General features: G+C 39.2%; 1 protein-coding gene across 5 annotated transcripts in view; it reads left to right on the top strand.

The window, feature by feature from the left end:
- The window catches only part of CDH8 (cadherin 8), a 258,031-nt gene that overhangs the window by 95,263 nt on the left and 147,285 nt on the right, over positions 1 to 15,483 (top strand). For 4 of the 5 annotated variants that reach the window (XM_087729070.1, XM_087729067.1, XM_087729066.1 and 1 more), the window contains one exon: positions 4,494 to 4,788. The exons of the other annotated variant lie outside the window; for it this stretch is intronic. In XM_087729070.1, coding sequence (XP_087585196.1) covers positions 4,494 to 4,788 — 295 coding nt within the window. The remainder of the gene's footprint in view (positions 1 to 4,493; positions 4,789 to 15,483) is intronic. 5 annotated transcript variants of the gene reach the window in all.

The raw sequence follows: 15,483 nt of genomic DNA, 5'->3' as shown, positions 1-15,483 counted from the left end.
CCCAGCCAAATTGTGATAATATAACACAAGTAGCCAGCTCAAACTTTTACAACCTAGATTTCTTAGTACTCAAATAGGTTTGGTAGTTCACAAGGATCAACACAGAATGAGAGAGAAGCGAAAGAAACAATAAATCAGTTTGTTCTTAACCTTAGTTGATCTTGAAATGTTGAGCAGGATGAATCTCATTTAGAGAATTACTCCTTGAATGGAGTAATTCTAGAGTAAGAAATTTGAAAGAAATGTTTCAGGAAAAGGTGATAGCAAACCACTTTTATATTATTGCCAGGAAAAAAAAAAGAGATGGACATTTCCATGCCATTAGAACTTGAATTTCAGTTGAAGAAAGTTTTACAGGAGAGAGTTGTAAAGCTATTTCATCTGATATCCCACCTTCTTCTCTGTTCATCTGGAATTGTTTATCCAATTCTCAAAGATTTGGTGTTATTTTGTGTGCATATTTTTTTAAAAAAAGAATGTTCATAATTTGTTTCCTTTTGGTTGAGGGAGAAGCTCATATCCCTGATGTGGTCTGTACTTGTTTATTTCTACAGAGATTAAAGAAGCTACTTGGGCTTTAAAAATAATAATATTTTAATAATATTGAGCATTTGTATTGTTGACTTGTATTAAAACTGTCATAACACCTTTATGCCTCACAAAGATTCATAAAACTCCTCTTGTTTTCCTCTCTTATTTTTTAAAAAATGTACCTCTATCAGGGTGTGTTTATCTATACATATTTACTATATATTCTTCTGTGATTGAATTTATATGTCTCAGATATTCATTTTGTCATCATTGAATGAGTCTGTGGTGATAGAACACAATCTGATTGGTATAAAATTGCAGTTAATCCCTGCCATCTCTCTTGAAAGATATCAAATAGGAAAGGGGAGGTAGGAATTATGTAATTGAAATCATTTTGAGATGGTGACTGAGTCAAAGGTTGCACTACATCATCATTTTTTGCAACATTTCAATAATCTGCCTACAATTATATGGATGACTGCAGTGCACTGAGCTATCGTGGTTTGTTTGCAACACACCTGAGACATCTCAGTTTTGTAAATGGTATATCAAGCGAAAAATGAGTCATGTTGTCCTCAGTATAATGAGATTTACGACCACAACTGAACCCAAAATGTATGTTGCTAACTACGACATTTCAGTGGCTATTGCCCCATTTCTTGCCACAATTGTTGTGAATCACTGAAGTTGTTAAATTGGTAGCACGGTTGTTAAGTGGATCTGGCTTCCCCTTGACTTTGCGTGTCAAAAGGTTGCAAAAGTTGATCACATGACCCCAGAAATATGATGCTCAGTTGCCAATTGTCTGAATTTTGATCACATGACCATGGGGATGCTGTAATGGTCATAAGTAGGGAAAACGATCATAAATCACTTTTAAAAAAAGTTTGTGAGTATACATTCACAAATGTACATTCTCATAAATAATGTTAATATTTACGTGTTATCTTTTAACCTTTATCACAATTGATTTAAAAATTTCAAAATACAATCGGGGTTGCTCTCCTGCCACCCCTTACATCCATCTTATTTTACAACAACCCTACTTTTTCTTCCTCCTTTCCTCCTAACCTCCCTTCTCTACCTTCTTCTTTCCTCCTCCCCTTTCTCTTTCCTTCTTCCCCTCCCTCTCCCCCACTCCTCTTCTTTTCTTCCCCTTCCTACCCTCTCTCCATAAGTCACTTTTTTCAGTGCCATTTGCAATGGTCATTAAGTGAGCTATTGTAAGTGGAGGACTCCCTTGTACTCTTATGGATATATGTATGCATTGTGAAGGTTGATCATCTGAAATAGACAACTGTAGAAAGCAGCATCAGACTCCAAAGAGTAATATGCAAATTTATTGGGGGAGGGGACTTTTAATTCACAACCCACCCCATATAACAATCTTAAGTTCCTTTGCTGGAGACATGGACTAGAACCCAAACATATTGCTACAGATACACATAATAGGTACATTTTTTAAAAAAAGTCTACATCTCCACAATAGCAGTAGTGGAAACTCATCCTATGTTCTTTGTCTATTGTTCATTGTAGGCCCACATAATTATGAACCCAATTATCTTTAACTTTGACATGAGAAAATAATTTTGAATCCTAACAATGGCTTTACATCCTCATACATATTTTATGATACTTAAGAAATTACATCCTAGGAGATAAAATTAGTGCATTTAATGACTTTAAAAAAATGGCATAGATTTTGAAACATTCTTAAAGATGGCTTTATTATTTTTATTATAATTAGTTTATTATTATTTTTTAAAAAATCACATAGGAGTTTCAAATTGCTGGCTTCATAGTGCATTTAATTTCCGTGCCACATGTATTATTGATTTTAACAGGAGAAAATAATTACTGTCTTAGTGAATTACTAACATTAAGGAGGAAATGAATTGATAGATTAACTTGTGTTTAGACCTCCAGCAGCAAATGTGAAGATTGATTTTTAAAAAAAAACAAAGAAAGATATAAAAGAAAAGCTTGGTTTTGTTTCTGCTATGATCTGATATCTCACATTTCAGATGGCTCTTTGTGAGTAAACAAGATAAATATGTTTAAATTTAATAAACCTCTGCAGAATTATCATGAAGTACATTGAAGAATTTAGCAACATCTTCAACCAGGGGTCAACAGTGTGAAGCCCTCCCACCTCTCTCATCTATGTATCCATATGATCACACATCTTCTATCTGTCTGTCTATCATACATCTGTCCTTATGATTATCTATCATCTATCTATCTATCTATCTATCTATCTATCTATCTATCTATCTATCTATCTATCTATCTATCTATCTATCTATCTATCTATCTATCTATCTATCTATCTACCTACCTACCTACCTACCTACCTACCTACCTACCTACCTACCTACCTACCTACCTACCTACCTATCCAATGAGGAAAGAAAAGCTATTTCATCAAGAGGGGATAGCTAGACTTTTAATATCTCCACATATTTCTAATGCTCAGTCAGTATTTTGGAATGATTAAATAGAAGTGGATGTCATTCATTGGTGATGCAATGAGAGCTAGCCATATTTAGTATTTCTGTTTGTGTCTGCATCATTGTGAGAACGAGAGGAGAGTCAATGGTGGGGAAACATAACAAAACCATCCTCCTATATAGTAACATAAGCTGCTGTGAAATCTACAGTGTGCTGCTAGAAATCAAAAGACCGATTTTGCAGAGATGAGTAAATCCTCAAGCTGCGGAAAGTACTTGAAAAGTGATTAATCATGATTCCAATGAAAATACATAATATCCAGAGAATAGAGAGTAACTTACTATTCAGGCAGCATACTCACAAAGAATCCTATCTTAGTTGATTTTCACAGTTTGGCAGTTCATCAGAAATAAAGCTTTTATCTTTCCTTGTTATTCTAAATACCATCATTAGATTAAATAACCCTTTGCCAGGACTGCAAATTACGCAAAACGAATAAGATCAAATTTGGATGGCCTCAGAAGCATATAAACCTGTCCCCCAAAAATTGAAAATCAAAACTTGCCCACATCAATCAATCGGAATAGAGCTGCAGGGGACTAGAGCAGGGGTGGGTTGCATTATTGCAATTACAATTTTGCATGCACACACTCGCTTCGCTGGCCTGTGTGTGCGCATTTACACATAAATAGGTCTGTGCATGCGCAAAATGTTTTAAAAAGATACAAAATTTAATTTGTGCAATGAAAATTGTTCTGCGCATGCGCAGAACAGAAAAACAAGATGGTGCCACTGAATGGCACTTCCCAGAGAAATCGTTCGGGGGAATGGCTCGCTGCCTGTTCCAGCAACCCAGGTTGCCAAACCACTACAGGTTTGGCCAAAACAGCCCAAAGTGGTAGAAACACACCATTGGACTAGAGGTCTTCTAGTCTAATCCCCCTGTTCAAGCAGGCGACCCTGTACCATTTCAAATAGGTAGCAGTCCAGTCTCTCCTTAAAATCTTCCAGTGATGAAGCACCCACCACTTCTGAAGGCAAGCTGTTCCACTGGTTAATTGTCCTCACTGTTAGGAAGTTTCTCTTTAGTTCCAGCTTGCTATTCTCCTTGATTAGTTTTCACCCATTGCTTCTTGAAACTTGACCCCCTCTTCTTTGGGGCAGCCCCTCAAATACTGGGAGACTGCTATCATAAATGTCTGAGTAACAAAGTTATTAATGAGCACTACTTTCTTACCGTGTTATAGATCCATTAGAGGTGTTTTGAAATTTTGCTTATCTCTGAGGGCTAACAGAAGACACGGCTGGAAGAACAGTTGGTTGGACTAAACAGAATGATTTACACCTTTGCAGAAACATATGTACGATTTTCAGCAGGCACGGAAATTTTGTCAGTTGTGTATTTTAAGACTTCAATAGATCTTGGATGAAAATACCATATGCAGCGGGGAGGAGAGAAAGCTGGGTAGCTGAATGAATGCAATAAACAAATTGCTTATTTTTAATTTCAGCTACACACAGACATGGATCCAGGAGTCAGTAAGATCAAGTACATCTTGTCAGGTGATGGCGCTGGGACTATCTTCGTGATCAACGACAAGACAGGTGACATCCATGCTATGAAAAGACTTGACCGGGAAGAAAAAGCAGAGTACACGTTGACTGCTCAAGCCGTCGATAGGGATACAAACAAACCACTTGAGCCTCCTTCGGAATTCATTATTAAGGTCCAAGATATTAATGACAACCCTCCAGAGTTTGTAGATGGCCCATATCATGCGACTGTTCCAGAAATGTCTCTTGTAGGTATGTATGACAGAATGAGATTTCCACATTTCTTCACAGAGCATTTTGCTCCTTCTTGCTTTTGCATTTCCGGATTTGTATTTGAGCGAGCTTCCTTTTCCAAACAATTATTTTTTTGTCCCTCTGAAAGATGAATAGTTGAACAATTAGGTTGTTTTGCATTACATCTCAGGTGTTGTGAGAATTAGTGTTGCTAAAGCTGTTTATCAATATTTATTCCAGCACATCTTGGTGATACCATTAGCGTCAGGTTAATATTTATCTATGGAGAATTTATTTTTTTTCCTAGTTCATGTGCAGCACTTAGGATCTATGGTTACATGTTAACATCTCCTGTACGCCCACTTCTTTTGAAATATAATTAGCTCACAGTGGTTTTGTGAAAAATATATCTGGGAGCAAAAAGTCCATTGTTGGATTTTACTCAATTAGCTGTTTGAACTAAGAGAAGGTAAAGCAAACTAAGAAGCACTGAAAACATAGGGGAGATAACTTAAGACTACATTTGGGGACAAAATAAACCTGTCTCAGTGACCAAGAGACTGAGCTTATTGATCAGAAAGGTCATCAGTTCGAATCCCTAGCAACACATAACAGAGCGAGCTCCCATTACTTCCCCCAGCATCTGCCAACCTAGCAGTTTGAAAGCATGTAAAAATGCAAGTAGAAAAATAGGGAACACCTTTGGTGGGAAGGTAACAGCGTTATGTGCACCTTCAGCATTTAGTCATGCCGACCACATGAGCAGGGTGACATCTTCAGATAGCACTGGCTGTTCGGCTTAAAAATTGAGATGAGCACCGCCCCCTAGAGTCGGGAATGACTAGCACATATGTGTGAGGGGAAACTTTATCGTTACTTTTAATGAAACTTTACATACCGGAATTTGTTGTTTGGTGAAAAGTCTTGCACACAGTTATGCAGAATAGGTTCTATTGTTGGGCAAAGTGACATCTGCTAACTGAAGTGGAGGGCATACTAATACAGTTAGAAATTGTGATAGACACAATGACTTATTTAGATGCAAATGTCCAGTTGACTTTTTTTTAAACTAGAGATAAATGCAAATGTCACTTCAAATTTACAGATAATAACATGTTAAACTATGTGGCATATCAAATATGAACTGACCCATCAGTTTCCCTATCAATAAAAACTGCTTTATTTAGAGTACAGTGATCACTAATTAGTCTGAAAATACATTCTATGATCTTAAGCTTTCAGTTTAATCTACCTCAAGGAGGATGAAAGTTAAGATTTCAAATGCATCCTTGAGCTTTTGGTAGAAAATGAATATTAATTAAACTTCACAAATAAAGTCTGCTGCTTTATGGATCTTATTTGGCATTATAATAAAAGTGGACTGAATCATGTAGGTAAAGGTAAAGGCTCCCCTTGCACATATGTGCTAGTCATTCCCAACTCTAGGAGGTGGTGCTCATCTCCGTTTCAAAGCTGAAGAGCCAGCGCTGTCCGAAGACGTGTCCGTGATCATGTGGCCGGCATGTTTAAATGCCGAAGGCGCACAGAACACTGTTACCTTCCCACCAAGGGTAGTCCCTATTTTTCTATTTGCATTTTTACATGTTTTTGAACCTCTAGGTTGGCAGAAGCTGGGACAAGTAACAGGAGCTAATTCCGTAATGTGGCACTAGGGATTTGAACCGCCGAACTGCCGACCTTCTGATCAACAAGCTCAGCATCTTAGCCACTGAGCCACCACGTTCCTCATGTATCATGTACACCCAGCTTAAATCTCTACATTGTTGTGAAGGTAAATGATCAGGCTATTTTTTTTTGTAGCCTGTTACTTCACAGAACTATTAGAATAAATTGCAGAATATATAATTATATGACAGTGACAGATTGTGACACTTCAAATGAGAAATGAAATCACCCCACATTCCTTGCTATTCACCCTGCAAAGTAGGAACTGAAGAGGGTTTTGTGAAGCCCTGTTTACCATATCTTAGCTTGCTTTGCAAATTCTCTCTCTCTCTCTCTCTCTCTCTCTCTCTCTCTCTCTCTCTCTCTCCTCTCTCTCTCTTTCTCTGTATTTGTGCCCGTAGACATTCTGAGGAAACCTTGTTTTATTTGAAGGTAGCCAACAATGTGACTTTCAGCAATTTCTATAAAGCTGTCAAGGCTATCTGCCCATAAATGTTTACTTGGAAAAATGCCTGGATGCTTTATTCTCAGTGTTGTGTCCTGTCTTGGATCTAAAAAAAAAACCCACAATAGACTGTCCTATTGCAGTTTTAAAGCAGAAGTACCGCCATCCACATTGTGTGTGAGAGGCCAATGATGCTCTTTTTCTGTCCGCCAGCACAATCAACTCTAAAAAGAGGGACGTCTGTACTAACTGGAGTCGGCCCAGAAGCATTTGTAAAGTTGAGATTGAGCTGGCTTGTCAATTCCAGCTCTTCCATGGGTTTGAATGCCTTCGCTCCTTTCAACGGCTTCTGCCGAAATTGGCATAGCAGTTCTCCATTATTGTGCCGGTGTCCATGACTCAAATGTGTGCTTAATATGTTAAGCTCCTTTAATTATACCCCAGGGCACTGAAGGCCTATGGCTTAGGCATTTATATATTTTTGCCAGCATGTTGGCAAGAGAATGCAAACACTTGGCACTATGGAGAGAAAAGAACAAAGAACATGTGGAATGTTGGGTGAATGTTAATAATGGCTACAATTCAAAGCGAAGCATACGAAAGATAGCTTCCTGGGTAAGATGCTGTTCGGTTAATGAAAAGTTTATTGAGTTAAGCTATACATTTCTATCGTTTTATTTTTATTTTATTTTTTTAGTTTGTCGAACATGTACAAGATGACAGCTATAAATATAAACATGAACATGAACAAGGAAAATGAGTACAAATAAATGGGGACAGTAGGACAGGGATGGTAGGCACGCTGCTGTGCTTATGCACATCTCCTTTACGGACTTTTTAGGAATGGGGTGTGATCCACGGTAGACAATTTAAGATTGAAACTGTGGGGGTTTGAGGATGTAACAACAGAGTCAGGTAGAGCATTCCAGGCATTGACCACTCTGTTGCTGAGGTCATATTTTCTGCAATCAAGTTTGGAGCTCTTTACCTTGAGTTTGTATCTATTGTTTGCCCGCATATTATTGAGGTCGAAGCTGAAGTGGTCCTTGACAGGTAGGACATTGTAGCAGACAGTTTTGTGTACAATGCTTAGGTCAGACCATAGGCGGCATAGTTCCAGGTTATCCAAGCCCAAAATTTCGAGCCTGGTGGTGTAAGGGATTCTATTGTGAGCAGAGGAGTGGAGGACTCTTCTCGTGAAATACCTCTGGACCCATTCAATTGTATCAATGCCTGATATACAGTGTGGATTCCAGGCAGACAAGCTGTATTCAAGATTTTGTCTGGCAAAGGTTTTGTATGCCGAAGTTTGCAGTACAATGTTACTGCATAGAATAAGGTGTTTCTTGAAGCTCACAAAATATTAAAAAAAAACAAAAAAAAAAAAAACTTGGCAGGCAGTCTATGGAGGACATCACTATTTCTTCATCCTTTTCTAGTTTGATTTTCAGAGATTATTGAGAAGATGGTGATGGTCTAGAGACTTATTGTATGGAACAGGAACAGAGTTGTCAACACCTTGTCTTTTGATTGAGATGTTTGTAAAATAAGATGAAGAGCATCCAAAGATGGAATGAAGGCAAATGACAACATGTATAGGATTCTGTAATGGTGGAAATGATGCAATCATTGATACAATGAAATGGTGTCATTTTGATATCAGAATAGCTTGTTATGGAGAACAATGAATGAGAAGAGAAGCTTTTATGGATTGAGAGGTGACAGTGCTTATTTGAGATACATTTCCATTTACTTTCTTCTCATGGCAATCAACCACTGTAATTCTATGTGTGCTAATGTGATTTTCCCCATTTATAAAAACAATGATTCAATGCATAGGAGTAGATGGAAAGCCTACACCACTATTAAATTTGGATCCATTAATAGCAATAGTACTTAGACCTATATACTGCTTTACAGTGCTTTACAGCCTCTCTAAGTGGTTTACAGAGTCCGCCTATTGCCCCCAACAATCTGAGTCCTCATTCTATTCACTTAGGAAGTATGGAAAGTTGTTGTGGCCCAGCAGGTGCCGTGGAGCTGACACCAGACTCTGACAGCAAGGGGCCCTCTGAGTCAGCTCTGGAGGATGTGGGGGACCCTGGACAGGGTTCCGACTCCAAGCAGGGCACAGAGAGGCTGGTTGCCCACCAGGAGGAACCTGAGCCTTGGACCAGTGGGGAGGAGACAAGGGAGAGTGAGCCGGAGGCCAGCAGTGAGTTGTTCCTGGATGCATGCCATTGAAGAGCTACTAGGTGTCAGGAACAATTACGCAATTACAGGAGGCGATTGTACTCAGCTAGTGGTCATTAGGCTCCTCTCCAGACTATAAAAAGTTACTTGTGGACACGGCCCTCTTTGCAGAAGTCAACGCAGGATTGAATTTTGGAGAACAGTACTGGGAGCTTGGCAGGCTGGATTGCTGCCAAGCCTTATCGGTGTTTATTGCTGCCTGAGTTTGTCTGAGTTGCTGCCCAGGTCCTTATCTGTTTGTTTTGCTGGGCTTTCAGCCACCGAGGTTTGGGTGTCTTGTTATTAAAGGACATTCCATTTAAGCTTGTCTCGGCATTTGTTATTGGACGGAGGAGGGGGGGGTCAGAACAGAAAGTCAACTTTGACCCAGTTAGAATTGAACTGCTGGCTGTGGGCAGAATCGGATGGATGGGTGGATGGATGGAAGGAAGGAAGGATGGAAGGAAGGAATGTAGGAAGGAAGGGCAATAGCAGAGAGACCTATATACCATGCTATATTCACAGCGCTTTACAGCCCTCTCTAAGCAGTTTACAGAGTCAGCATATTGTCCCCAACCATCTGGCTCTTCATTTTAACCCCTTGGAAGGATGGAAGGATGAGTCAACCTTGAACCAGTGAGATTTGAACTGCTGAACTGCAGCTAGCAGTTTACAGAGTCAGCATATTGTCCCCAACAAACTGGGTCCTCATTTTATGTACCTCAGAAGGATGGAAGGCTGAACGCATCTTGAGCCAGTGAGGTTTGAACTGCCAAATTGCAGACAGCTGGCAGTCAGCAGAATTAGCCGGCAGTACTGCGCTCTAACCACTGAGCCATTGAGGCTTGTTTTACTCGCTTGGATTTTTTAAAAAAATATATTAGTCCATTTAATCATTCCCATGAAAGGTGTTTGAAGTAATTTCTCCTACTGCCTGGTTTTAAAAGAAGTGCATGCTTATTTTGCTATCATTTTGTAATGCCACAATGAAGTCTGTGTGAGTTTTCTAAAGAGTTTTCTAAAAAGCTTTTTTTCCCCTAGCAAAAGAAACTTCAGTTTTTTTTAACATTTTGTTCAGAGTGCTTGAGTATTTTCTTTTGAAATTCTTTACAATGCTTTTTGGTGTACTTGAGCAAAAGACATAATGGAGAAGGCAATAGTTGGCAGTGTTTTCTGTTTTACACACACACACAGACAATTTATTTATTTTATTTAATGTTATTTTTAATCTATCTATCTATCTATCTATCTATCTATCTATCTATCTATCTATCTATCTATCTATCTATCATCTATCTATCTATCTTGTAGGTAGGTAGGTATCAGCATAACTCTGATACGCTTTGAGCAATTTCAACCAAACGTGGTACACAAATGACTTACCCTCCTAAGACAAACACTGTGGGGGGTAAGACACCCCTGGTCTGTGTGTGTGTGTGTTTTCCAGCATAACTCTGGAAACCTAGGCCTTTAGGGAGAGCAAGTGCACCATCCTAGAGCAGCAATTGTTCATGAAGACATGGAGGGGGAAGGGAGCCTGATTAGGTCAGTACAGAGGCCTTTGATTGTCCGTGCTCCCTCACATAGTGGGTCTTTAAGGCCTAGCCCTTCCACACACACAGTCGGCCTACGAAGTGCCAGGATTGTAGACAGGGCAGGAACGAGGATCACATGGGAGGGGGAAGGAAGAAGTCAGGGATGATGGGCATGGGAGTAGGTGCAAGGAAGAGTGCAGGGATGATGGGCATGGGAGTAGGGGGAAGAAAGGCCCTTCTCAATGGCTTCCTGTCAGACAAACACTTTCGTCTATAAATTCCCGGGTAACACTGGGTCATCAGCTAATGTTAACATAAATGAGCTCTTTTACCTCTCTTCCAAACCAATGGTCCTCTCTATCCAGAACAATCCAGAAGATTCTTGCGTGAGAAGCAAACCGTTTTCTTCTCCTTCTTCAAGAGAAGAAAAAAAAAGAACACCAGTCCAATTGCCTTTTAAAAAAAAAGCACCTTTGGGACATTCTAGCTTAGCATTCCAGTTCCCATTGTAGCTGTGTGTCTCAATGTGGTTTCTCAGCAACTGGTAATTCAGAGGCAAGACACCTTTAATCCAGGTGTCAACATAAGAGCCACTATGGCTTTCAGCAATTGTCCATGTAGCTGTAGACAAGAAAGTCTGAACTACCCGCTTGCGTTACAGAAAATGAGACGGTGAGGACAGTTGTATAAAGACTATGAGAAAACTTTTTTTAAAAAAAACCCTCCCCTGAGAAACATTTTCAAAGTGTCCTTTTCCCAACCTAATGCACAGTAGAAACTCGGAGTAATAGATGTTTAGCCTCTTTCCTTTGCAAGTCCTCAATCTGAGATGGGTATTGTGTGCATATCTCACTGAATTACTCCAACTGCAAATGACTGCAAAGGCAGTTCAGTGTAAACAGCTAATGCTACCTTTTAACCTTTTCATGTAGCAGAAAATTCAAGACTCAAAAGTTGAGTCAATTACTACTGTCTAATAATTTTCCTGTCACTGCCACTTTGCTGGCCTCCTTCATGCTTTTGGTCAATGATAAGTGTTTTCTTGTAAGGGGTGGGGAGGTGAAATGAGGAGAATCTTGCAAATAATTTTAAAAAATACTTTTAAAGTTGAGGATTCTATATGGGAAATTAGTTGCCAGACACGTTACAAGTTCTAAACATACAGTGAATACCACACTCTCAAGTGGACATACCAATAAAACCTACCCACTGAAGAATAGTTACGTTTATGCAACAGTAGTTGCCTATATTTGGGACACTGTGGCTCAGTGGCTAAGACAGTGGTGATCAGAAGGTCAGCAGTTCAGCGGTTTGAATCCCTAGCGCCACATAATGAAGTGAGCTGATTTTACTTGTTCCCATAGTAGCTGTGTGAACTTTACCAGCTTCTGCCAACCTAGCAGTTCGAAAGCACGTAAAAATGCAAGTAGAAAAATAGGAACCACCTTTGGTGGGAAGCTAACAGAGTTCTGTGCACCTTTGGCATTTAGTCATGCCGGCCACATGACCACCGAGACATCTTCGGACAGCACTGGTTCTTCAGCTTTGAAACAGGGATGGGCACTGCCCCCTAGAGTTGGGAAAGACTAGCACATATGTGCAAGGGAAACCTTTATCTTTAGCTGTCTATATTAAATCACCTGTGAAAAGTATCTCTTGCACAGGTATTCCAATATTTTTTACATTTCATGTCAGTGTAGGGTACGTGAAACTTTCTAACTCTGCATTTTTGTCCTCTTTTTTCATATGCACATTTTCAAGCTGTTGCTATAATTGAACCTGTGTGCTCATTCAATTTTATTTCTACTTTGTTCTTATGTTTGAAATGGAACTCTGTCATAAAATGCAGAAAATTCAGAATTAAACATGCAGTGGTGTTCTAGATAGCTTTGAGGTTTGAAAAGCAGGTAACTTTGTGTGTGTGTGTGTGTGTGTGTGTTTCCACTTTTGAAACTCAAGATAACCACTTCTGTAATACAGAGATACAAATGCAGATATATATTTAATACATAGAATGTGTTTTTCAAGCTTCATCCACAAACTGCAACTTCAACTAATAAAGTCCAGAAGGGAGACTTTATTTTTTCCTAGATTGTTCTAGGATAATTATACATCTAATAATAGAGACTTTTCAGTTTCGATAAATTCCTGACTGGGAGCCCAACTTTAATTTAATTGTCAAAGCTTCAAGACAATTTCACAAGTGTAATCTTAGCACATGCTTAAGAAACCAAAGTTAACACTATCAATTATTACTACAATTTTAAAGAACAAAAGAAATACATCTCCCCCAAATTATTATCTGCTAATAATTATTGGTAATTATGTGTTAGCATAATAAAAATTAACAGTGATTCGCCAAATGGAGAAAAAGGGAAGATAATTTATAAATGAAGAGAAAAATCCTACTCTTTCATCCAAGCCATTTAGTGAATTTGGTGACAGATTTGGAAGAGATAAAAGAAATGCTCCAAGTTACGGGATTTAACAGCTTTAAGAGATTACGCTAAAGAAGACAAAATCATAGAAGCCAAAGTGGATTAGCCATGATAGCTAAAAGGAAATCCATGGTTCAGAGTTTTGAATATCAGAAGCTGGAGAAGAAAAAACAGCAGGAGAGCACCATTGCTTTCATGTTCATTTTTGAAGCTTCTATAAAGCAACTGGGAGCCAATTTAGTGTAGTTGTTAAGGCTCCAGGCTAGAAACTGGAAGGCTATGAGTTCCTGTTCCATCGTAGGGACAAAACCAACTGGATGGCCTTAGACCTATATGAAACACTTCTGTGGTCCAGATTTGGAAAAAAGAACAGATGGATGGTTTATTTAAAGTCTGGAACAATTGCATAGAAAAAGGGAAGGAACAAATAGCAATTCATCCATCCATTCTCTCTCCCTCTCTCCCTCTCTCTTGAAACAAATACTTAAGCAATCTAAGGAAATACCAAGACATTCCTCCTTCCCTCCCTCATCCCTTCCTCCCTCATTTCTTCCCCCCTTCTCCCTTCTTTCCTCCCTCCCTCCTTCCTTGCTTCCTTCCTCACTCACTCACTTACTCACTCACTCACTCCTTCTTTCTTTTCCTTCCTTCCTCCCTTCCTTTCTCCTCCCTTCCTTCGTCCCTCCCTCCCCTTCTCCCTCCCTGCCTCCATTCTTCCTCCCTGCCTCAATTCTTCCTCCTCCCTCCCTCCCTCCCTCCCTCCCTCCTTCCTTCCTTCCTTCCTTCCTTCCCACTCATGCTTTAAAATAATATTGCTGCATGGTGCTGCATGTCTTGGACCTAGCAAACTTGTGTCTGTTGCAAAGCCCTCAAGCGACAAAGATGTTGTACAAGCCATTTCATTTTTAGATAACAGCACAAAGTTATAAGCAAGATAGAAGGGTGAATGAATTAATCTCTCTAACACGCTGCAAAGAAAACTCCGGGACCTTGAGAAAAAAGAAGTCTTTTATTTGTGGGATGCCGGAAAGATTAATGCTCTCACTCTTTATCTTGCATATAACACTGTACCGTTATCTAAAAATGAAAAGGCTTGTACTGTGTCTTCATAGTTTGAGGGCCATCATAGATTCCATCATGGACTATTCAGGGTAGAAATAGGCAACAGGTTCTTACATAAGAGGCCACAATTTTTGTGGGGCCTGTAGAGTACAGTTGTTAGGATAGCAGTGTATAGTGGGAAACATATATGGATAGGGAGGCTGGGCTGATGATCAGCAGATTTGCTGCTGCCATGGGATGGGGTGAGGTCCCATCACATAGCTTTGCCGACCCAGGAGTTTGAAAGCAGGTGACTGCAAGTAGATAAATGGGTACCACTTCAATAGGTATCTCGAAAGGACCCTCCAGCTGGGTTTCCCTTGGGCAATGGTGATGTCACTGGCAAATCCTTTCACCATGGAGGCACTTTGGTGCTTTCAACACAGAAGTATTAGCGTTAGGACCTCATGTTTTTCAGGATGATTTATTTTCCCTTAAAAAAAATAATTAAATGCACTTAAGGCGTTGTGTGTTTCTAAATTCAACATGGTTGGAAAGAATTTCATTGATTTTTGACAATACTAGGGCTGTAAGAATTGGTTGAGTGGCTATATGTGATTCTCAGGCCTTGAACTGTTCACAACCTTTCTTGAATATCCACAAGGAGGAAACAGCAATCCAGTTTTCAATGCATAAGAGAACAAGATCAAAATTGAGCTTTTCCGAAGTAAACTGGCAAAGTTGACTTCTTCACTCCATAAACCACACAGGCAGGATCTAAAAGTGAGAGACAACAAGTCTGTTAGAGTCAGACTAATTTGTGTTTAAGTAGGCCATGATTGTCTAGTGGACAGTTGTGTTTGTATGACATAATAATTAATCAACTGCATCTCCATCTACTTTATTATATGAACTCAATCATTGCACAGTTCTCCCCAAAATGGATTAATCATCATTGTTAAGCATGCAATGCTAATGAAATTACTGAATAGTTAAGAAACCTGAGTAGAATCCTATTTAATTTTCTGTTGCCTGTGTCATGAATGAAAGTCACTGACTTCTAGCAATGAAAAACATTAAAGTGACAACATTCAAATTCAAAGCAAATCCAACTGTAAGATATGAAATCATCTAATATCTTTGTAACATTTTAAATAGTATTGTCAAGCACAGGAAAATCAGAAGTTCAGGTAGTTCAAATGAATATAAAGGTTTATTACAAGCTTATGTTCCCTAGAAGAATTTGAACTACTAACAGTCAAAGCAAATTAATGTAGATAAAAATCAATGAAATTCAAGGTGAGCTGGATTTAGGTCTCTTGTGGGTTTAAAGAGA

Source organism: Thamnophis sirtalis, unplaced genomic scaffold (assembly GCF_051295495.1).
Source record: "Thamnophis sirtalis isolate CommonGarterSnake01/CBP01778 unplaced genomic scaffold, rThaSir2_p1.2 scaffold_14, whole genome shotgun sequence".
In the NCBI taxonomy this organism is placed as follows: domain Eukaryota; kingdom Metazoa; phylum Chordata; class Lepidosauria; order Squamata; family Natricidae; genus Thamnophis; species Thamnophis sirtalis.
Note: the sequence above shows the minus strand (reverse complement) of the source record. Positions and strands in the feature narration are given on the sequence as shown.